General features: G+C 44.7%; 1 protein-coding gene across 2 annotated transcripts in view; it reads right to left on the reverse strand.

Annotated features, from left to right (window-relative positions):
• Window positions 1-3,067: 3,067 nt before the first annotated feature.
• LOC146341870 (RING finger protein 112-like) overlaps window positions 3,068-24,122 on the reverse strand; it is a 53,721-nt gene continuing 32,666 nt past the window's right edge. Inside the window, exons 12-15 of one of the 2 annotated variants that reach the window (XM_084805213.1) lie at window positions 21,863-21,916; window positions 21,137-21,211; window positions 19,329-19,522; window positions 3,068-3,819 (exon numbers count right to left, since the gene is read on the reverse strand). In XM_084805213.1, coding sequence (XP_084661339.1) covers window positions 3,567-3,819; window positions 19,329-19,522; window positions 21,137-21,211; window positions 21,863-21,916 — 576 coding nt within the window. In that variant the 3' untranslated portion in view covers window positions 3,068-3,566. Of the gene's footprint in view, window positions 3,820-15,786; window positions 19,523-21,136; window positions 21,212-21,862; window positions 21,917-24,122 lie in introns of those variants that run through there. The other variant, XM_084805212.1, reaches the window with a different exon arrangement.

The following is a 24,122-nucleotide window of genomic DNA, read 5'->3' on the forward strand; positions in this document are numbered from 1 at the left end:
GCTGGCTGCTTCCCCTCTCCCTCCTATCCCACTATGTCCCGGATTGATGCTAGGTATGGAGCAGCGTGGCAGATGAAAAATGGGAGCCAGGCTGTCAACACAGTTGCTGCTGCTGCCACTATGCACTTATGAGTGAGGAGATGGGGATGAACCACATTACCTACAAGGCAACAGGGGAGGGGGAAGGGAGTGAGGTTTCTGGGAACTGAAAAGTCCTATGGCTGTCTAGACACTGTCTAGCAGCCATAGGATTACTCCCTCCAGCAATCATTTGCTCATACAAAGATCTATGTATTTCTCAGTTGCTAACGCTTGGATCCTACCTGGTTAAACCAGCTGTGCCATGTTATGGCATCCTCATTGATGGTGAATGCTTGGTCTGGAGCAGCCTCAGTATCCATCCTCCCAACTTTCACTCTATGAAAAGATGTATTTGGGGAAATGATCCAGTTGATAATATCATATCCAGCTATTAACTCCCCATTCTGGTTGAAGGAAATCTTGTCCCCAGCCGTGTCATTAAATGAGACACCTCTCAGAAAGTGATGGAGCTGAATTGAAGAGCAAAGGACACCGGTCCGAAACCACTCAAACACAGCTTTATCTTGAGCATAACAAGAGGGGACTACACAGTATTGCTAGTCCACGTTTTGGAGGTTTGGACAAGCTATGAAGATAATAGTAAAAACAGGAATAAGTTGAAGAAAGTAATGAATTGACTAAGACCAAAGCATTCATTTGGAGATTACTGACCTGATATGTGAAGAACTGGCAAAACATTAAAGTGGAGTATGTATGATAAGTAGGAATGGGCAACCCCCATGACATCCAGTCTGGGTGTGGGGGTCCACTGCGGTTAAGTCTGGGTGACTTGGAACTTGTGGGATTTCCCCAGAGCCCTGGTGCATCCACTGGATTTTGGAGGGTGTCTCTCCAGCCTTAAAACAGGCAAGAAATGCTAATGGTGGCTGCCATTAGCCTATCGTGGTAAACTTACAGCTGCAATTTGCTTATTTTATGCCATTTGCAGTCATAAAGCCCTTATTTCTACAGAAATTACAGCAGTAAAATGCTTCCTCCTATGTAAATTGTGGCTCTACAGCAGTCTCCACAGCACAGGTTGGGTTCCTGGGAATCCACCCTCATTGAAGTCTGTAGTGGATTTCTCCAGCATCACTAATGGGCTGAAGTGAATCGCCACCACTGAGGGCTCATGCGATTTAAGGAGCAATTGTATGCATGTTTAGAGAGAAGAAAGTCAAAGGGAATTGGGAATAGAAGGCCTTTTTTTCCATCTGAACATGCATAGGATTGTGCCTTTAGTTAATTCTCTGAATCAACAACTACTACAACAAATCACACCTATGCAACACAGAAGCAAATGGGCAAAATGCAGCTATAACTTCTATGACCCATTCTAGGATCTTCTTGCTATTAGAAGAAAAAAAAAAGATTTCATCTATAAACCCAAACCCACTAAACTGGAAATTAATATATGAAAAATACGTAAAAGTTTGTCATGTGTGGTGAATGTCAAACTCCCATCAGCCATAGCCAGCATGACCAATGGGATGGGGCATGTAGTCCAGCACCATGTGGATATCCAGTGTTGCCACACCTGCTGTGGGATAGGTTTACTGATGCACAACACAGAAGTTAGGGTCGATAATTAAATATACAATATACATTCTATCTGATGCATGAGTCAATATGAAAATGCCTTAACTCTTCTGTTAAACTGAAGGGGTCTCGATCTCATAAAAGACAGATGTGTTTTAGCCACAGGCTGATTTAAATGTACCATATTCTGTATTCTGGTGGGGAAGGAAGGAAGATAAAAATGTCATCAACAAACAGGTTGAAGAAAGAGCTTGTAGCAGGAGTCTATCATGATACATAAGATTTTGCTTTGCATTTTGAGCCCATTACCTGCCACAAATGCTTCAGCCTCTCACAATTTACTTTTCCATTATACATGAGTGTAGATGAGGACATGGCATGTAACGCATGGGCCACAGCATAGACAGCATTGTAGATGCTGTAGCTGTGGCCGGTCATGCTCATTTCAAACAAAGGACCAGGGACCAGGGAGGCTCTCCAGCTTCTCCTCACCAGAACAAATCTCTCCATCCAATTTGCCTGTAACTTCATTTGGGAAAATACAGTTGAAGGTCTGTTTCCATAAGTCTCTGATGAAACCATCTCCTCTTGTACTGGATGGCTTTCTGCTCTGAACAAAGTGGGGAAATTTTGGTAGGTCATTTGAGTGAATTGTTAACAACAGAGCACCATGGATTATCTCGATATCCCAGGTCCTCTGATAGAGCATTATACTGAGCTCCATCTGGGCTGTCATTATCCACACTTTACCTTTCGGTTTATGTGTCACATCTTCTTGTTCTGAAATATATGACAACCATATCAAGAAAGAAATGGAATAGGATGCTCCATAGGCCACCAATACGTTGGCTTTGCTGCCCATAATTATGTCAAATAATTTTGCCCCCTGTTGTAGCATCTCTTTAATTTCAGAAACATAAATGAATTTGGGGCTTCTTTCTATGAAGGCAAAACAGATGCCCTTCTTGGAAAATGCTGGAAGTGCGGTCTGCACAAATCTTTCTCCATTTTCATCATCCATTGCAAGGACCCCAATCCATGTCCAACTGAAATGCAGAAGCAAAGAGAGAATTCCCATGTACTGAAGGGCTTCCTGAGGAACCATTTGGAAGAAGGAAAGACCTGGGGCTTTATCATTCATCACTGGAGAAGGACCATAAATGAGCTAAACATAGATTGTGGCGGGGACAAATGTTAGTAAGAACAGCATTTCCGAGTGCTGTAATATTTACAACAGCCCTGTGATTTTACCCCCTGCCATGGCTGACAGAATAGTAGCATAAGGCCACCTAGTATTTTCCACAACAGGTGAAGACCCTATTTTTCCAGGCATTTTAGTTTTTTGATTTCTTTTTTTAAAAAAATATGTGACTGTATTTTAAAACTTTGCACTGCTGATAGTTTGTCTTCTGGCTTTCATTTTTCATTTTCATTTTATTCTCTAGTTTTAAGGTTTTAAACTATTATGTGATATGATATCATGTTGGATTTTGTGGTTTTAATTGTTGTAATCCACCCAAAGATCTTCGGCTGTTGGGTGGCATAGAAATGCAATAAATGAATATATTAATAAATGATAGTGTTGACCTCTGAGGGGACAACTGAACTGGGGTCCCTGGGTAATAAAGTTCCCACTCTTTAACTGCTATATTACTCTAGATTTCAATGGATACAGACTACGTTAGTTGACCTGAGGTCTCACTGAGATCTAAGTAAAGGGCTTGTTGTGACTTGGCTTAGGAGCCAATGTTTTCAATAGTAACAAAACACAGTCAACTTAGTTGGATCCAACTTTATATCTTTATGCATGTGCTCATGCACTTGTGTGTAGTAGCGTACAAGCGGGAGTGAAAAAATGCTCCCCAATGATCAACTGGACTCTAATGCATACCCAGAAAGGAATACATGTATTACCTGTGGTATTTTATAGATGTCCAAGATAGTTGCTACTTGAAGGGAGGTTTGAGAGTCCCAATAACTGCTATCAGGGGATTCTGGATGTCACATTTGTAGTTAGGGACAAATCCCTCCAATGCAGATATGAGTTGTATTATTGCACGATAGGTCCACTTAGCATTGAAGTAGCTGTCATAGATGTGGAAGCCCAAGGTGAGATTGGGCAGGATCCAAGGGTTTTCATTGATCTCCTTTACTGCAAATGCCAAGGCCAGGATGTGCTGGTAATTCTTTGTCAGTATGCTAAAATGAGAGTTGTATTCTGCATCAGAAAAGTATTCCGCACTTTGTAATATTATGACCACAGAGTTCTGCATCTTCTTCATTATTCTTATTTATTTAAAATATTCACATAGCTACTTTTCATGAGACATTCCTTAGCCCGATGGCCTACCACACAAAAATAAAACAACCAAACAATATTAATAGTTATCAGCTTTGGAACACATTCCTCTGTATACTTTCTCAGTAAATCTCTTATTTGAAAAACTATTTTTCCAAGTTATTTATTTTATTTATTTATTAAATTTATTAATTGCCCATCTGGCTGGTCACCCAGCCACTCTGGGCAATGTACAATAATAAAAAGAGTTTAAAACCATAAAATTCTACATTAAAAACATCATATTTCTAAAATTACCCTAACCCACCCCAAATGCCTGCCTGAACAACTAAGTTTTTAATGCGTGGTGGAAGCTCATTAAAGAGAAGTTACAAACATATACAGCCATTCTAAAGATTTTCTTTCACAAGATGTGGGGCAAAGCCATATCTGAAGGTTCTACCTGAACATTGTCCAAAGGAAAAACAGATGTGAAACTGCAGGGCCATAGATCAGGAAGGGCCAGAACTAGTAATGGAACACATGCTTTTTCTGCAGACTATTCTGCAGCAGTCCCATAGATTCAAGACACTTCTATAATCAATCCCTAGCATGGGATGTTGGATAGTATATGACTGGGAAAACCCTCTGCATCAGACCTTAGAGGGCCACTGCAAGAAAGAGTGGATATTAATGGGTTTAATCTTCCCATCCTGGACAGCAATGGGACTGCTCTGAAGTAGAGCTGCACATGCTAAAGTAAGAAAGAAAACAAGGTACAGCTATGTGCTGTTGGTGTAAAGTGTACTTTGGTTCTGAGTTGGCATGCGGAAAGTTCTGCCATTAAATATTTAAATAAATCAAAAACAGTCTTTTTCCATCCCTTGAGTAAAAAGGCAATTACTTTATCCGTAAGAACAAGGAGTCTTGTGGTACCCAACACATTCATTATGTCACCAGCTTTTATGGACTATAGTCCTTTCAATCAGATGCAAGATCTTTTCTTCAGCTTCTTCTTATTCCTATCAGCTTTCACTACAGTAAAAATTACCCAGGCTGTAGGTCTAAGAATGACCTCCCTGGAGAAAAGTCATTGAATAAAAACAAAGATGAACTCCTTACGCAATGTCCTCAAACACTGGTGGCACGGGTTCTTCATGGAAAGTTGCAGGATTGGAGGCAACCATAGTTTGAGATAAAATGCCACCAATGATGAGGTCTCCCAAATGATAATACTTGTGAAGCGGAGACTCTGGATCATGGACACTGCAATTAATGATGTGAGCCTCACATACCATGTGTAGAAGGAGAATCAGCAGCAAAATACTAATGTCCATCATCCTAACTACCAGTGCAAATCCTCCCTCTAAAATCGCATTCTCCTGTTTTCATCTGCATCACCAGCTCTAAATGGTACTGGGCATATTTAGCACCCTGCACAGTCCTTTATGCTGAATTTGCAAGGTGCCACTGAAGGTCTACTGGGGTTTTTGACAAGCTGCAGAGTTAATTACACACTTCTTGATAATTTAAGAAAAGCAAATCACCAGTTCACACTTATTAATTCCCGGCTGAATAGCTGAAGAGTACTTGATTTTCATAACACAATAGATGGTTACCCTGCCACTTCGTTGGATTGCAAAGGACAATTGGTCTTGGAATGACCCATCTTAAGAAATGGACACCAGGGGTTGGATCCAGGATTTGACCTCTACTGCTCATGGAAGAAGCTTCTGCCAGATTTTCAGGGATGCCCTTCCTCGTCCCCCTTCCCTCTGTGCTACAGCACACCCCTTCAGCAGGGAGTTCTGGCCCTCTGTGTAGCATTTGCTGGGTGGGTAGAGGAGCTATTATGGGAAGGATGATGCAGGGAAGTCTGGTTCCACCAGCCCAGATGCACACATCTAAATCTGGATTCAGTCACAGAATACAAAAAGATAGATTGGATTGACCAGGGATGCCTGTGCTAGCATAAGTGACCTCTAGCTATAATATTATCATGTATGATGACAGGACTGGGAAACTGTGAGGAGGCAGAGGCCCAAGGATGACTTAGAGTAGACCCATTGATATCAATAGGACATAAGCTATTTAACTTAAGTCCCATTCATTTTAATGGATATTGCTTTAGGGAAGTAACTAAGTTGACAGAATTGAGTTTCACTACCATAAGTGACCTCAAGCACAACACCAATAGGATCAGCTGGTGTGAGTGACTTGTTTTCAGGGGAATCCCATTGCACCAGCTAGAGGTCACTGATGCTAGCACAGGCATCCCTGGTCAATTAATGTGGAAGTATGAGGGTGTGCTCATGTTTTCAAACTGGAAGGAGGTATTGATTGCTCAATTCTGGGCTCTCCACTTTTCAACATTTGTATTTAAGACTTCCCCTTCATAGATCACTGCCTTGTTGTGGCGAAGGGGCTTGCATAACTCAGTGAAGCCATAAGCTATGCCATGCAGGGCCACCCAAGACAGACAGGTCATGGCAGAGAGTTCTGACAAAATGTGGTCCACTGGAGAAGGGAATGGCAACCCATTCCAGTATTCCTGCCAAGAAAGCCCCATGGAACGTATCACAAGGCTAAAAGATATGACACCAGAAGATGAGCCCCTCAGGTCGGAAGGTGTCCAATATACTACTGGGGAAGAGCAGAGGGTATTTCCAAGTAGCGCCAGAAAGAGTGAAGCGGCTGGGCCAAAGCTGAAAGGACACTCAGCTGTGGATGTGTCTGGTGGTGAAAAGAAAATCCGATGCTGTAAAGAACAATATTGTTTAGGAACCTGGAATGTCAGATCAATGAATCAAGGTAAGTTGGAGGTGGTCAAACATGAGATGGCAAGATTGAACATCAACATCTTGGGAATCAGTGAACTAAAATGGACAGGCATGGGCGAATTTAATTCAGGTGACCATCATATCTACTACTGTGGGCAAGAATCCCTTAGAAGAAATGGAGTAGCACTCATAGTCAACAAAAGGGTGGGAAAAGCAGTACTGGGGTACAATCTCAAAAAAGACAGAATGATCTCAGTACGACTCCAAGGCAAACCATTCAACATCACAGTAATTCAAGTCTATGCCCCAACCACTGATGCCGAAGAAGCTGAGGTTGATCGGTTCTATGAAGAACTACAACACCTTCTAGAACTAACACCAAAAAAAGATGTTCTCTTCATCATAAGGGGTTGGAATGCTAAAGTAGGAAGTCAAGAAATCACTGGGATAACAGGCAGGCATGGCCTTGGTGTACAAATGAAGCAGGACAAAAGCTAATAGAGTTTTGCCAAGAGAACACGCTGATCATAGCAAACACTCTTTTCCAACAGCACAAGAGGCGACTCTACACATGGACATCACCAGATGGTCAATATCGAAATCAGATTGATTATGTCCTTTGCAGCCAAAGATGGAGAAGCTCTATACAGTTAGTAAAAACAAGAACTGGAGCTGACTGTGGCTCAGATCATGAGCTTCTTGTTGCAAAATTTCGGCTTGAATTGAAGAACGTAGGGAAAACCACTAAACCATTCAGGTATGACCTAAATCATATCCCTTATGAATATACAGTGGAGGTGAGGAATAGATTTCAGGGATTAGACCTGATAGACAGAGTGCCTGAGGAACTATGGACAGAGGTCCATAACATTGTTCAGGAGGCAGCAACGAAATCCATCCCAAAGAAAAAGAAATGCAAGAAAGCCAAGTGGCTGTCTGATGAGGCTTTACAAGAAGCTGAGGAAAGAAGGGAAGCGAAAAGCAAGGGAGAAAGGGGAAGATATATCCAACTGAATGCAGAGTTCCAGAGAATAGCAAGGAGAGACAAGAAGGCCTTCTTAAATGAACAATGCAAAGAAATCGAGGAAAACAATAGAATGGGAAAGACTAGAGATCTCTTCAAGAAAATCGGAGATCTCAAGGAAACATTTTGTGCAAAGACAGGCATGATAAAGGACAAAGAAGGCAGGGACCTAACAGATGCAGATGAGATTAAGAAGAGGTGGCAAGAATACACAGAAGAACTATACAGGAAAGATCTGAATGTCCCTGATGGTCATGATAGTGCAGTCACTGAACGTGAGCCAGACATCCTCGAGAGTGAAGTCAAGTGGGCCTTAGGAAGAATTACTAACAAAGCTAGCGGAGATGACAGTATTCCAGCTGAGCTATTTAAAATCCTAAAAGATGATGCTGTTAAAGTGCTGCACTCAATATGCCAACAAATTTGGAACACTCAACAATGGCCGCAAGACTGGAAAAGGTCTGTTTACATTCCAATTCCAAAGAAGGGCAACGCCAAAGAGTGTTCAAACTAACGCACAATTGCGTTCATTTCACATGCCAGCAAGGTGATGCTCAAAATCCTACAAGCTAGGCTTCAGCAGTATGCGAACCGAGAACTACCAGAAGTACAAGCTGAGTTTCGAAGAGTCAGAGGAACTAGAGATCAAATCGCCAACATTTGCTGGATTGTGGAGAAAGCAAGAGAATTCCAGAAAAACGTCTATTTCTGCTTCATTGACTACACTAAAGCCTTTGATTTTGTGGATCACAACAAACTGTGGCAAATTCTTAAAGTGATGGGAGTACCAGACCACCTTACCTGTCTCCTGAGAAACCTGTACGAGGGTCAAGAAGCAACAGTAAGAACCAGACATGGAACAACTGAGTGGTTCAAAATTGGGAAAGGAGTATGACAAGGCTGCATATTGTCACCCTGCTTATTTAACTTATATGCAGAGTACATCATGAGAAATGTCGGGTTGGATGAATCACAGATCAGAATTAAGATTGCTGGGAGAATTATAAACAACCTCCGATATGCAGACGATACCACCCTAATGGCAGAAAGCGAAGAGGATCTCAAGAGCCTCTTGTTGAGGGTGAAAGAGGAGAGTGCAAAAGCTGGTTTGAAACTCAACGTTAAAAAAACTAAGATCATGGCATCTGGCCCTATCACTTCCTGGCATATAGAAGGGGAAGAAATGGAAGCAGTGACTGAATTACTTTCTTGGGCTCCAAGATCACCGCAGACGGTGACTGTAGCCATGAAATTAAAAGACGCTTGCTCCTTGGGAGGAAAGCTATGGCAAACCTAGACAGCACAGTAAGAAGCAGAGACATCACCTTGCCGACAAAGGTCCGTCTAATCAAAGCTATGGTTTTCCCAGTAGTAATGTATGGCTGTGAGAGCTGGACTATAAGGAAGGCTGAGCGCCAAAGAATTGATGCTTTCGAACTGTGGTGCTGGAGAAGATTCTTATGAGTCCCCTGGACTGCAAGGAGGTCATATCAGTCAATCCTAAATGAAATCAACCCTGAGTGCTCATTGGAAGGACAGATCCTGAAGCTGAAGCTCAAATATTTTGTCTACCTAATGCGAAGAGAAAACTCTGTGGAAAAGACCCTGATGCTGGGAAAGACTGAAGGCAAAAGGAGAAGGGGACGGCAGAGGATGAGACGGCTAGATAGCATCACCGATGCAATGAATATGAACTTGAGCATGCTCCGGGAGAAAGCGCAGGACAGGAAGGCCTGGCGTGCTATGGTCCATGGGGTCACGAAGACTCAGACATGACTGAACAACTGAACAACAACAACAAATTTAAGACTTGGAGAAAGGGGTGGGGGGAATGCTTATGGAATTCCCAGATACAAAATTGGGTGCACCGAATTTTGCAATGAATATGAACTTGAGCACACTCCAGGAGAGAGCGCAGGACAGGAAGGCTTGGCATGCTATGGTCCATGGGGTCACGAAGAGTCGGACACGACTGAACGACTGAACAACAACTAACTTAAAACACTGATGACATCCTCTTGTTCTTGTATTGTAGTCGGTAGAGTGTTGTTTCTTTTTTTTTCAAAATTAAGCTAATTAAAAAAACTGTTAGCTTGTATTTCATAATGATGTGGAGCCAGATATGATATATCTTTCTCATGCCACTGATTAGAATGTTGTAGGGTACGAAAACAGCAATATTTACTAGAGAAAGTGAGACCGAAGGAAGAGATATTGCTACAGACCAGGAGAAATGCAGACATTGGGGTCCTGGTTAGGAAGAAGGGATGAGAAAGACTTAGAGAGGAAGAGGGAAAGCTAAATGCCAATGGCCCAGTACACAACAAGAAGCCACCATGGGTGAATATCCTGCCAGGTATCTTGCCATGGCAGCAACTGCCATTTTGAATATTCAGAAGTGGAAAGCTGTAGCTTCATGTTACATGTGAAGCCAGAGAGGTTGGGTTGCTGGGCTGGTCAACAACTACCCAGAACCCATGGACTGTTTTAGCATTGTGGGTAGTTTGTCAAACACCCCAACAACCCATCCTCGCCAGGTTCACACATAACAAGAAGTACAGTATGCCACCACTGTGCCTCAGACATCCAAAATGGCAGCCAGTTCTGTTACAAGAAGCCCTGCAGGGAAATTCAGCCATGGTGGCTTCTTGTTATGTGTGAACCTGGTCAATGTCTACAGGAAACAATGCGTAGTCAAGGTGCAGAGCTAGGAGAACACTGCAGGAAAAAAAAAACCTGAAGAAGGTCCTGAGGACAAGGACTATTGTCTGGAAGGACATGCAGAGGAAACAAAAGTTTGGAGACTGCAGATTTTGGGCCAGTAAAACAAGGATTCGAAAGGGCTGGATCCAGGATTAGTCATACTTAGAGTAGAACCATTCAATTACATAGAAATTACGTTATTTAACATGTCTCATTCCTTTTAATAGGCATTGGCACACAACATGCTAATCCACAAACAGTGGTTGCATGTGAGTTGTTTTGAACTATGGGTTGTTGGTTGAACCTTGGGTTAACATGTTATCTGAATGCAGCCAGGATGGCTTTAGGGATGTCAGAACCCATCCCAGCTTGGGTTCTCCAGGTACCGGCAGAAGCCCCACCCCAGCCCCACCCCAGGCCACCCATGAGCTTGGTGAGTTGCCCGGATTCACTGCGATTCCATCAGGTGAGCACACACAATTTTCCCACCATGGTTGTGTGCAGAAAAAGGAAGTAAAAAAAATGTGCATGTTTAAATATGCCCAGTTTGGGGGCCAGGAAAGCTTAATATGTGCAATATTAGAGTCATTATTTCAATATACACTTTTTTTTTACTTCCTTTTTGCACACACAACAGAGGTGGGAAAATGGTGGGTGCTCACAGAATGGGATCACAGTGAGTCCTGGAGAATATGAGCAGGGCACGAGTGGGGAGGTGATTGAGGACAGCGCCTTGGCAGGCATAGTCCAGGAGTCGCGGGGACAGGGGGTGACAGACTCGCAGACCCAGTCAGTTGCCCACAACATTTTGGTAGTGGACTCTCACACCAGGCATCCAATGGCAACCTCCCTCCCTCTTTCTCCATCTCTTTTATAGTCCATTAGCAGGGCCTTGCACCCAGTCTATCCTGTAGGCTTAATCCATCCCACTTGCCTACACTCATGGGAAATGCAGCATCACCATCCAGTCCTAGCAGTCTCTGCTTAAAGGGATATTCCTATGGTTGTTCATAGCAAGCAGCCCTATATCTTGGAGGCTTTAAGGAGCTGCTGTTTCCAAGCTTTTCCTCTGGAGTAAAGGCATGAAGGGAAGCTGTGACAGGTCACACCTAACTCCTCAAGGTACAATTCATCTTCCGGTACATTCCCAATACACCCCCTGAGATATATTGTGGGAGCAGGTTAGGGGGGCAAAACAGTACACAAACTGTGGCAAGATGGTGAGCGCCTGATTGTCTGTCAGCAGCAGTAGTATGGTTTAGCGAGTAATTAACCAACCCACCGCAGCTTGTTTCCGGTATGGTGTTTCATGACGTGTGAACCAGGCCATGGTGTTAACAGCAGGAATGGGTCATGTGGCCATGATGATTGTGATGCTGACCAGGCTTTGCAAGGCAAGAAAGTGGATAGGGGAGAATCTCATCACAGCAGGAATACAGATGAATCATGCTACAAATGCCCCCTGGGATATGTCATGGGAGTGGGTTGGGGGACAAAGGAGCACACAAACTGTGACAAGCTGGCAAGCGCCTGATTGTCTGTCAGCAGTAGCATGGTTTAGCGAGTAATTAACCAACCCACCGCAGCTTGTTTCCGGCATGGTGTTTCATGACGTGTGAACCAGGCCATGATGTTAACAGCAGGAATGGATCGTGTGGCCATGATGATTGTGATGCCGGCCAGGCATCACCAGCCAATAGCTGTGAAGGGGTGAGCGTGTGTTCATGTTTTGGGACATTAACTGGATGTCACTGCTGGACAGTCAAAGAGGATAAGAGTTCAGGATCCCTACCACTGGGATCACAGGCCTACCTGTTGCCTTTACAGGCCTGTTTCTATATGGGCCCATGGCTACACATGCACTGCGCAGATCTGGCACTTCGTCCTTTCTCAGCCCCCAGCCATTGATGGGAGCCTATTGACATGATAGATGGGGAAGACATTTCTCCCCAGGCACCTCACAGCCCCCTGCCAAGTACGATGCTACTGCCCTGTTAGGGGCTGCTGCACAGAAAAGAGAAATGTTGCCAAGGTGGCTTTGCTCATCACTGCAGCTGTCATGGGAAGAGCTGCACGTGCTGGGATTCCACTTTTGTGTCTGCCTCATGGGGCAGGAATGGGTGTGGAAGCAACAACTATGCACATACAAGAGTGGGTGAACTATGGTCATGAGGTTTATTGGATACAGCTCATAGACTTGTGTGTTGCACAGGGCGAGGATCAAGACTCCAGACAGCCTCACCACAGACTACTCTGACAACCCAGCCTGTATGCTGGGAGAATGTCGATGGGGGTGGCAGGTAGCTCAGGCCTGCCATGGCACAAAATGATACTATGGACTATGATGGCAACATCGATCCCCCTCTATTTATGCTCGAGGCCTGAACCAATGGGAAAAGTTTCCCCGTCAGATCCAGAGTGATGCGCCACCCTGAGGATGTGACAGGCACAGACTGGGCAGTTGCATGGCTGTGGCAATCCCAATTCGAATGCTGGTGGCTGAGAGTGTGAGACAGAGACTATGGGCTTCTTCACATGGAGCTTTTATCCTGCTATTGAGATTGCTCGCTCACAGAAGTTTGCAGGTACTTCAGAGGACGCCGTGAACCTCCAGGGTGTCTCCTGCACTGAATGACCTTTATTCCATTTTAAAATAGATTGGAGATAATGAGCTATCAAATTACCCTGCTCGTGTTCCATGTGAGATCCCTCCATGAAAAAGGAAACACCACAAGAAGAAGAGTGAGATCAATTAAACATATGGAAGACTCAGATAAGGGGGAGAAGGTGGGAGGGGGCGGCGGAGCATGTGTAAAGGGAGTCCACTGTTATCCTGCATTTAAAATGGAAACAGAAAGCCCCATTTTCAAAGTGGGATTTTAGGCTGGTGTAGAGATGCTCTATGGGGGATCATGGGGGATCCTCTCACTCATTCCCTGCTCCCACACACATATCAGGAACAAAACAATGAGGGCCTTCTTCTAGTAAGAGCCGCCCCCCCATAAATGCTAAGAAAAACGAATTCAATGAACAGAGTTCCATTGCTATTAGTGCTGTGCTGAAAATTTCTTCCACATTTTTTCGACCCTTCTCTTTTTCAATTTGACAGAAAAGAACATTTTGGAGAAATTCCCATGGATTGAGCTCAAGGTTCTTCTGCTTATCTTTCCTCTGAGAAGAAAATTTTGGAGAAATTCCCATGGCCTGAGCTCGGGGTTCTTCTGGTTACCTTACTCATGAGGTGGCAGAGGAGTGGGCACAAGTATCCTGCCTATCAACTCCCCAGCACCCTGTAGTCTTTGTGGGTTCCCACTCTTCAGTGTACACTCAGGGGAAGAGATAGGGCTTTGTCAGCTTTTCTTCCTAGAGGGCTTTTACAGATTAGGAAGTGCAGGCAGCCTCAGAGGCTGAACAGAAATAGAGAGATGTGAAATAGAAAGAAAAAAGGCAACCAGCACCCTCAGCCACTTCACAGTGATTACGTAAACTTAAGCACAGCACCCAAAGACATTCTGAATGTATTATAAAATCCCCTGAGAAGGAGGCAGAAAAATGGAAGTCACTTTCATCAATACCATGTTCAGGAAATTGGTACTGAACTAGCCCTCCCTCTTCCCTGGAGCTGGACACAATACTGCTCCGCTCACCCCTTGCACAGGGCTTTCAGGGAAGCAGCAGTGTTATACGTTTCTGCATTAGAGACAAGATGCAACAAGAATCACCCACTACACCAGAAATGGAATGTTTGAAGGGCCCCCCCCTAGAGAGGGGCTTGAACCCTGATGAATAACAACTAGAGTGGAACCAAAATTTCTCAAGAGACTTTTTTTTTCAGAATAGTTTTGAGATTTTTCTCCCCCCCTCCCCGAAATGATAGGCCACTTTGCAGAACATTCCCCAAATGTCCTACTTTAGGGGGGCTGGCCACCTTCCCACCCACACCCGTTACCACTGCTCCTGACAAATGAGAAGCAGGAAAATAAAGCAGAGTTTAGAACAAGAGCCTCAGCCATGCAAGGAGACATTATGTGAGGTTCAATCCATTTGGATCATGTATTCATTTTAAATAATATATTATTCCATATTCATGGACAACTACAGTCTATTTAAAACATTTATGCTCATACACATGGACACAAAATTCATTTCAATAGGACATGGAAGGTAGTTTGGAACTCACACACAGTCCTGCCACTATTGATCAGAACCAGGACATAAAATATGGCTACAAACCAGGCCTCCTTTGTATAAAGCAAGAATGGGCTCCATATTTCACTCCTAGCATGGCTTTCCCAGATTGTAATGCTAAACATCCACCTTTGATGCTAACACACACACACACACACACACACACACACACGAAATTCAATGATTAAAAAAAATCTTTGCTACTTTAAGACCAGAGTTAAGGCTATTTCATGTTGGTTCAAGATCCGAAAGGCCAGGACATCAGAAGATAAGGCTTAACTGACATGACCGATGTTGTACAGTGTCACAAAATGTACTTCCTCACAATTTTCCCTCCATGCACTGACACTTTTCCTTGGTCTTCCTGGCCCAAAGCCAGATGGAGAGGATGGAGTGCCTGGGACCAGCACAGGTATCTCACGTTGTCCTGGTCCTGTATTGCCTCAAGCAGCCGAGCCTTTTTGCTTGCTAAAGGAATCTTCCTGTGGGCTGACCCTTGCCAGTGTGTTGTTTACATCAGTAGAGGGTAGGATGGGTAAAACTATGGGAGGGAGCCATCTTCTAGCAGTAAGGATAGATGCTTCATAAGGTAATACAGGGCCAGGACAAAGTGGGACATCTTTTCTGGCCAAGGAAAAGTATGGGTGGCTGGATGTAGAAGCTAAGCATGCTTTGAGACATTTTGTGTATTTCTTGAGGCTTCACAGGTTTCACAGGAAATGGAGACACACACCCTCCACCATCCCCCAAAGCATCCTCCCTTTTATCCGTTTCAAAATCAAGATGGCACAGCAGAAGTGCTCCCTCCTTTCTTGACGCTGCTGGTAGCCATGCTGATTTAAAGGTGTGTAAAAGGGGAGGGTGCTTTGGGCATGCGGTTGGAGCACCTCTGTCCTGGATTTTGATCCAAGGTGGAGCAGGCTCAGGGTGTGTGCATGTGTGCATGTGTGTGTGTGTGTGAAAAGCCCTTCTCTCCTGTGAGTTGGGCTTTCAAAAATGCCAGGAGTTGCTGAGCCAGGCTTAGATAAAATGCCATGTCATCCTCTATCAAAGACCACTGAAGAAAGAATGGTTTCATGAAATTTTAAATATAATCATATATATAAAACTGACAGTATATATCAAAGACATAACAGTAATGATAGGTGTACCGCTCAGTGCTGAAAACCAGTCATGACTTGGGCATCTTTGAGTAATTGTAAATGTGTGAATTTAATCTGAAATTGCAATATAGCTTTGAGGGGTTTTTCCCCTCCTTATTAACATTGTCAAACTATGCAACTTGATGCATTTTAAAAAGGAACAAGATTAAAAGGTGGGGGAGGCCTTCTAGTCCTTCTAAGGTCTACCATTCTGAGTCACTCTAGAAGGAGAAAGGGACACATCTATCATGGGAGGAAATGCATCACCCTAGCATCAGAAGGCCACACCGCAACACCTTCACTCATTTCCAGTGAGCCCGTGTGATGACTATGGGAATGCATGCCATACTAGTCCCCTAATGCAACGGTCTGGGGAGGGAGAGCAGAATTGTTCCTGGTTGTTAGGATAAAGGATGGCATGCGAGACATATCCCCTCATTCCTGGGACCTACAATTCCATGAAAACAGAAGAGAGGTTCAGACTCCCATTGTATCCTGCAGTCTGCTCCTTGGATGAGGAAGGCATAGTTTGCAGGACCGCCTCTGCCAAGTCTAAGGTATTAAGTGTTAAGACACAGATGAGACATAGAGCTGATCCTTAATTTTTTCGGCACATTCCTTTTGTTTTGCAGAGTTTCTTAAACTCTCGACATGTTTTCTTCATTCACTTCTGCAGCATTTAAGTTCCTGAAGTTCAAGGTTTTCCAGCTTTTGTGCAGTATTTGCCCATTCAGAAAGGTTGAATTGCCTCCCCTAGGGCTTAGTTACTGGGGGTAAGAAGTGTAAGCTAAAATCCACTGGTATTTTGACCCCATCTTTTGTATTTGGCCCCACCCACTTTTGCTTTTGACCCTGCTCACCACTGGAGTGGGACCCTGAGAGCTTTTCTGAAACAGAATTTGGCCTTTAGGGTGAAAGAGGTTCTGCACCTCTGTGTTAATGGGATAGGGAGCTTGCTTGCAACGTGAATGGTCTGTGGCTCAAACCTCTCTCTAATTCACTTCCAGCCTAGAAGACTAATCCAATTTATCCAGAAGAGGATTTGGAGGTGGGGAGGTTCCTTCTCTTATTTTTTTTCTGTGGGTGGACTGGAAGCCATCTCGTCATAATTCTGTCTTCCAGTCCAGACTGATGTCTCAACCTGCAACTGCAGCCAAAATCCTAAATGAGCCCCAGAGAGTATTTGTAGGGTGGGTGCACAAGGGCATATTTGTAGGGAAGAGGGTGCATTTTAAGTATGGGAGATTATGTCCTCTCTACCGTGTGTGTGTGTGTGTGTGTGTACACGTTCTTTTTAGAGGGGAGGGGAGCTTTCTTTATTTGTGTGTGTGGGGGGGTGGATGTTAAGGAATCTGCTGTAATCTGAAAGATCCTAGTACTGAAAGCTTTGCAGGATCCACTGTCTTGATGTAATGGAAAGGCACTCTGTTCATGCTCAGGAACACTCTCTTCCCAAGGCAATTTTCAAAGAAAAGACTCAGTTGATGTGCATCACACACACACTCACACACACACACACACAGAATCACAATTTGAAGCAGTGAACTGGGGGAAGTGGGAGGAGAAGAAATGCCCAGGATTTACCCAGAACTGTGAATGAGAGAAGAGCAATGGACGCTCACTGGTGTGTGTGTGCGTGTGGGTGCGTGGGTGCGTGTGGAGGAAGTATGACCTGGTGGAAATAGAGGAAGTTGCTTCTGAGCATATCCAGACTACCTTTCCTTCCCAACCATGGGGCAGCCCTGCCACCTGGGATTTTTTTTTTAAGGGACTTTGGAGTCCTAGGACTATCTTGACTTGGCACCTGGGAGGTGTCTCCACAGGCAATTTACTGCAAGTTTGCTGTGTTTGGAGGTCATTTGGGGCCCATGACATTGTGGCCATCCCACAGCCACCCTGGAGTTTGGGGCCAAAACACTGGTTTTTGTGAGACTACTTCTAGTCCGATTGCTTCCCTTAATTTGGCTTGTCTGCACTTCTGTTGCAGTGGCACCAACCCCCACATGTACTCCAGCAAGATAGCCCTGCCCAGGTCACCTGGCTGTGACCTCACTGACCCTGGTCACGGGCTGTTTCCCCAATGTTTTCCCTGCCAGTGTTTCCCTGATGTCTCCACCATTTCAGCAAGATCACGGTTCCCAAGGTAGTTACTGGGGAACCCACAACTGTGCATTTAAAAGATATCCCTATAGCAAAACATTGCATTTGTGTAGCAGTACCTATACCCCCTATAGCACTATAGGACTAGGGATGGTGGAGAATTCTGCTGTGGACTCAAATGAGGCCGGATTCTTTTGAATCTGGCCCCCAGAATCTGCAGCAGAATGGCACCACTCACCTCCACCTCCTGAGGATCCCCTGTGGACCGGCACGCCTGCTCCGGATCCTCACCCGATATGGCAATGGCGGGCACCATTACCATTTTGCTTGGAGAAAGACAGCCGCCGTTTGGTATTGGACGCCACTTGCAGCTGTAAAGCCCTGAGTTTTATTGTAAATAGAGCCGTAAACGGCTGTGACTAGGTAAAACTCAGGGCTTTAGGGCCGCAAGTGGCATCCAATGCGTGATTTGCATCTGTGTTTTTTCCTGCGATAGGCTAGCATTTTACAGGAGTGCCTATACTGGCTATTGCACTACTGTGGTTTTAGAAGGACAGTAATTAAAAAAAAGGCAGGATCAGGCATAGCTTGGGGAAGCAGGCACTAACACACACTGGGCTGAGACAGCAGAAAAGGCAGAACAAGGCGAGAGTGGGAGGGAGGGAACAAGCTCTCTACGTGCTGATGTGGAGGAGACTCCACCCAGTAGCCACCCAAACAATTTGCAGAAAAATACAGTGTGACCTGCCGAGAGCCCCAGGGTCTCTTTGGGAGATCCTTGGCTTTCAAGCCCTGTGTGTCCCCAGATGGAGCAAATTTGACACCAGTAAAATGCAGCAAAGCGGAGAGAGAACTCAACCCATCGCCATAGAGATTCCCCCAGGTTCACTTTTGTTTGCTTTGTTTTTTAAAAAGCTAATGGAGAAATAGCCAGGATTTCTATATTATTTACATAAGAACAGAAAGAAAAGGTTAAGAAGAAAGAACAAAGAAAAGCCTCTGACAGACTAACTCTGCTAATAATTTATGTCCCCTGAAACACTTCCTTCAGAATTTCTCAAGACCGCCTAGCAATTTAGGAAATCAGACACGTACGTGCGCCCTGAGAATGCAGCTGAGAAAGTAAGGAACCCATCTCTGATCACCTGTAGAGAAGAGGTGTCTCATCATCCTCATCTCCATATTCTGAATCACCTCTGCTTTGGGACGATAAATCCTGCATTGATATAGCCTGAGCCTCCTGAACCTTACGTGCTCCTTGTTTACGCCCTATCAAAGTGCCTACCCCTCCCCCAACAGCTGCAAGGGTGCTCGCCCCAATGGATGACCCAATGGCAAGTGTAACAGCCGTGCCAGTGCCCACCACAATAGCTTCTGCAGCCAAGAGGGCCCCCACCACACCAGCTCCAATGCCAGAACCTGCCAACCCCAGAGCAGCCCCCCCTATCATAGCACCTGCAATACCCTTGTGGAATCTGTAACGACGGCCATACTTTTCCAGAAAGTTGTGAATGTCAACCTGCAAGTAGGAATGCAGATGTGCTGCCCATTTTTTCCAGCTTGGCTTGTCACCCTGGAGATGTTTCTTACATGAGCTGACCAGCTCCTTTCGCTTCTCCAAAACATGACTTGCCATGTCACTGGGTTTAATTTTCAGACTTGCAAACAAGGGATGGGAGGCGAGGTCCTGAAATGAAGAGGGTAGGATCATAGTGGTATAGAATTGGGTGAGAAAAAGAGGAAAAAGTAAAAGAAGGGAAATATCACCTCAGTACCCAAAACAACGCCATCTCAAAACCTCACTCAAACCCACATAATCCTGGGGGCTGTCTTCAGGAATGATTTACTGTGAAGTGAGACCAGTCTGAATTCCTTTGTGACACATGATGTCATCACCAATCTGCTGCCAACCAGCTGCTTCCCTCTTAAAAAGCCATATTTTCTGAAACTCCTTTGAGTCCGACTTTTACAGAAAGCATCTCCCTGGGGGTTTTATCACAGTGTGCCATGTGTCCCCCCCCCGCATTAAATCCTGGTCATGCCTCTGTGACCTGTCAGTGATGTGGCCATGGGGGTAGGACACCCCATTCCCTCTTGTCTCCACAGAGGAAGTAGTTTTTTTTTCCATCGAGAGAATCCCCAGGAACGCAGCAGCGACCCCTCACATCACCACAGTAGCATGGATGCTCATTCACTTTAGGCAGTCTGCTTTTAATCTTTAACATATCCCCCCTTCTGTGTATGTTTACTCAGAAGTAAGAGATAAAAGTAGCTCCCCTGCAGTGAAAGGGTTAAAGGCTAACTTTAGTAACTCGCCCTAAAGCACTCTTTTGCTGCTCTCTTAAATAGCTATTGTGATGTTGTGCTTCTTTGATGTTCTGTAGTTGCTCTGAGGAAGCAGTTTCTCTGGGTTTACTGGAGCTTCCTGTTACAAGTAGGGAGAAGGAGAAAGGGAGAGGGGGGAGAGGGGATGGAAGCAATAACTCTGTAGCAGAGTGCTGGAAAGGGGCGAAACTGGGGGTGCTGGGGTGCTCTAAGGGAGATCGTTCAGAAGCTGCACTGAAGAACTGGGGATTTCAGCTTCTTCAGGGTAATCTGCACACATGGGGAAATTAGATGCTCTCCCTTAATAATAATGTAGTAGCAGGGGGGAGCCCAGACAGGGGTGGGAAACAAGACTCTCTCATTTGTTGGGCAGCCCCTGCCAATTTGATGACATTCAGTTCTCCTCCCCACACCCCACACGGAAGTATGTTCCTTTCAAGCGCTGTGTGATCCCTGAAAACCAGATTTTAAAGGTACGGTACACTCAGCTTATCTTGCTTCATGTGTCCCTAATGGACCAAAGCCCATTCCATGAAAATCTGGGTACTCCTCCAATGCACTTCTCATTCCGTTGTAATTAAGATCCCCACCACCCACCCGGGGAATCTCACATTCCTCTATCAAGCATACTATGCAAATATTTTCACACAGTTTTGGTACACTTCTCAACTTTCTTCTCTCTCAAATCTAGTCATTTGTCATATGACAAACAATGGGATGAATCCAGATTTAGTCATAATTAGAATATGCACATTGAAATAAATGGCACTTCAGTTAATCCTGACTAACTTAGTTTGGACGTCTTACTTTGATTGTAAGTTCAGCCCCTGCCAAGTTCCCCACCCTGCAAATTCTCACCCTAGAGCATCTTATCCAACATTGAACATTCTGGAAATCTCCTCCTGGACTATCACTAAGACCCTGAGGACCACTGCCCCACAAAACCCAACCCCAACTGCTCCTCAACCTGTCATACCTTTTCTTTGATAAACTCTTTCATTTCTTTCTGCAGTTCATCCTTGATTTTCCACATGAGGCAGGCAATTGCCATCTGTAGAGAAGAGGAGGAAAAATGAGATCTTCACCTTCTCTTGCCAGGTCTAAAATCTTGTTGCTGGAAGAGGCAAAGAAGGAGGTGGTAGATGAGGTAGCTGTGGAATTGTGAGGAATGACTGATACATGCAACTCCCCTGCTCATGCTCAACACTTTTTTCAATCTGCAGATAGAATTTTCCTGGCAGTGATGGATGGGTCAGCTAACTCTTTCGCCATTAACAGAAGGTGCATTTTGCCCATGGACTTCTCCATTGCCATTTAGTGGGATGTTGTTCTTGCTGTTGTCATACTTGTTGTCATTTTTGTTGTTAATATCCCATCTTCTTCCATGATGGAACTCAAGACAGTTTACAGTAGGGTTCCTGGACTATCTCCTATTCATGAACTAATCAGACCCAGACATTCTTATGTTCAGCAATGTTTATGCATCATCTGCCTTTAGAGATGCCCTACTTGGAGGTTGGGATGTGCTAAATTTTACCTTTTACTTGTGGGAAGGGGAAAATCAGGGCAGTTGAACCAAAAGCAGGAAACAAGGGAATCACCACAAGCAGGCAAAAGTAGTGTCAACTTGCAGCAGGGTGTTGAGGACATCACCAATTCACTGGAAGGGAAGAAGGCAGGTGCAGAATGACAAGGCTATTACCTCTGTGACTGAGGAGAAGCCAAATTCACATTCCTTCAGGAAAGCTGAGAAATGCTAACAAGAGAAAAAAGAGAGAGTAAAATCTGATTATGGGATACAAGACCTGACCCATGCCCACCAATGGCACACACATATATGGAATCTAGCTCCCATTCCCAAACATAATGTTATGGATTTGCTACCAAATTTCTAGGAAAGGATTAGTGCTGTGGGTTTGCCACAAAGCAAAGGAACATTAATAACCTGGAATATTCAGGCCATTTGTTTCAATGGGAACGAATTGTTATAACACTGATTCTTGATACAGCAACAGTCTAATGTTTTGAATAGGAAAAATTGATAATAGAATCATAGGATATTCCATTTGGAAGGTACTTGTGAACTGGTCCAATCCAACCCCTTGCTCAACGGAAGTTCTGCAATGCAGAAAGCAGCTACAGCAGCATCTCTGACAAATAGCCATCCATCATCTGCTTAAATACCTCCCATGAAGGAGAGGCCACAACTGTCCAAAACAGTCTCTTCCACTGTTGAACATGTGTTGTGGTTAGGAGGTTTCTCCTAATGTTTAGCCAAAATCTTGTTCCCTGAAACATCCAATCATTGGTTCTAGTCTTGTCAAGGGATGGATGAATCTGTCACATTTGGTTTCTTTGTTTCTTATTTTCCCAACCTTAAGTCCAGTTCATCCTGAACTTTGATAAGTTTTTTAAAAACAAAACAAAACATTTGAATGAAAATGTGTCGCATTTTTGTGTGCATTTTGTCTAATACTACATGCATTTTGTAAACAGTTTTGCCTAATTGCAAGGCCTTTTCCTAATGTACTACATAATGTTTTCCCTAATATATGCATTTTTGTGTACACTTTCCCCTAATATAAATGTTTTTGTTCACACTCTTTGATTGAAGAACTTGATTGCAAAATTCAGAGAAGCATGAATTTTGAAGGATAACTGAGTTTTGATTCACTTATTGGTTTAAGACTGCAAAATTCAGTAAGTCTGCATTAAAATGCAAACTGAATGAATCTCGCCTCCATCCCTAGCCTTGTTGTCTAGAGCAACAGAGAACAGCTCTACTCCATCTTCTGTACAACAGCCTTCCAGAGATTTGAAAACTGCTGTCATGTCTCCTCTTAATCTCCTCTTCTCCAAGGTAAACTTACCTAGCTCTTTCAACTGTTCCTCTTAGGACTTGGTTTCCAGACCCCCTCACCTTCCTAGTGCTGTTATCCGGACACACTCCAGTTTGTCAACGTCCTTCTTAAAATGTGGTGACCAGAAATGGACACAGCACTTTAAATGGGCCTGACTAATACAGAATAGAGCGGAGGTATTACTTCCCAGGACCTGGACACTGTGCTTCTGTTAATACAGCCAAAGTTTACATTCACTTCCTCAGCAGTTGCATTTGGGATGTGTGAACACACCCCAGCTCAGGTTCTCTGGGCACCTGCTGAAGTGCTGTCCCCACTCACCCCACTCACCGGACCCACATTCAAGCTCCTATGAGCTCAGTGAGTCGCCTGCACTCACTGCAACCCCGTCTGGTGAGAGACCGCCATTTTGCCACCCTTTTTTGCATCAAAAGGCAGTTTTTAAAATGCACATATTTAAATATGCACAGTTTGGGGTCGGGAAAGCTTAATATGCACAATATCAGAGGCGCCCATCCTGCCTGATGGGCAGTCAAGGACAGCCAACAGGGCAGGGGGAGGAGGAGGTGTGGTGCACGTCCCAGCCACTAGCCATCCCCTGCTCATGAACAGGAGATGAGGAGCAGCCAGGGCATCGCCCAAGGCCCTATCCTGCCTGGTTGGCTGTCAAGGAGAGCCAACAGGGCAGGAGAAGGAGAAGGTACTGTCCATGCCCCAGCCGCTCTTGCCATTGGGGTGTGTGTGGCGACAAGTTTGAGCTGTTCCTGACTGCTCGCAGTGCTCTAAGGCCCTCGTTGGCCACTTCAGTCAGTGCCCTGGAGTCCAGCGAGGGGGGTCTGGGGGTTCAGGAGAAGGGGATTTTGCCGGCCTCCCAGACTAAGTTGGGTTCTCACAACATCTGTCTCCACAACTGGTGGGAAAATGAGCTGAGGTCCAGGGGGCTGAGCTGATGAAAGCTTGGCGAGCTTCACCCCCTGGACTGATTCCTACAACAGCCCCATTTGTCCTTCTGTCTCAGTTAGTGATGGGTGAACTTACCCCACCATAAGTTGTAATTAAGGATGGATGAAAGTCCCTTACCTGGTCCCGCAGCTTGCTTCG

The sequence above is a fragment of the Heloderma suspectum genome, chromosome 6 (assembly GCF_057233095.1).
Source record: "Heloderma suspectum isolate Gila_16-S chromosome 6, 16-S_ref, whole genome shotgun sequence".
Taxonomy (NCBI): Eukaryota; Metazoa; Chordata; class Lepidosauria; order Squamata; family Helodermatidae; genus Heloderma; species Heloderma suspectum.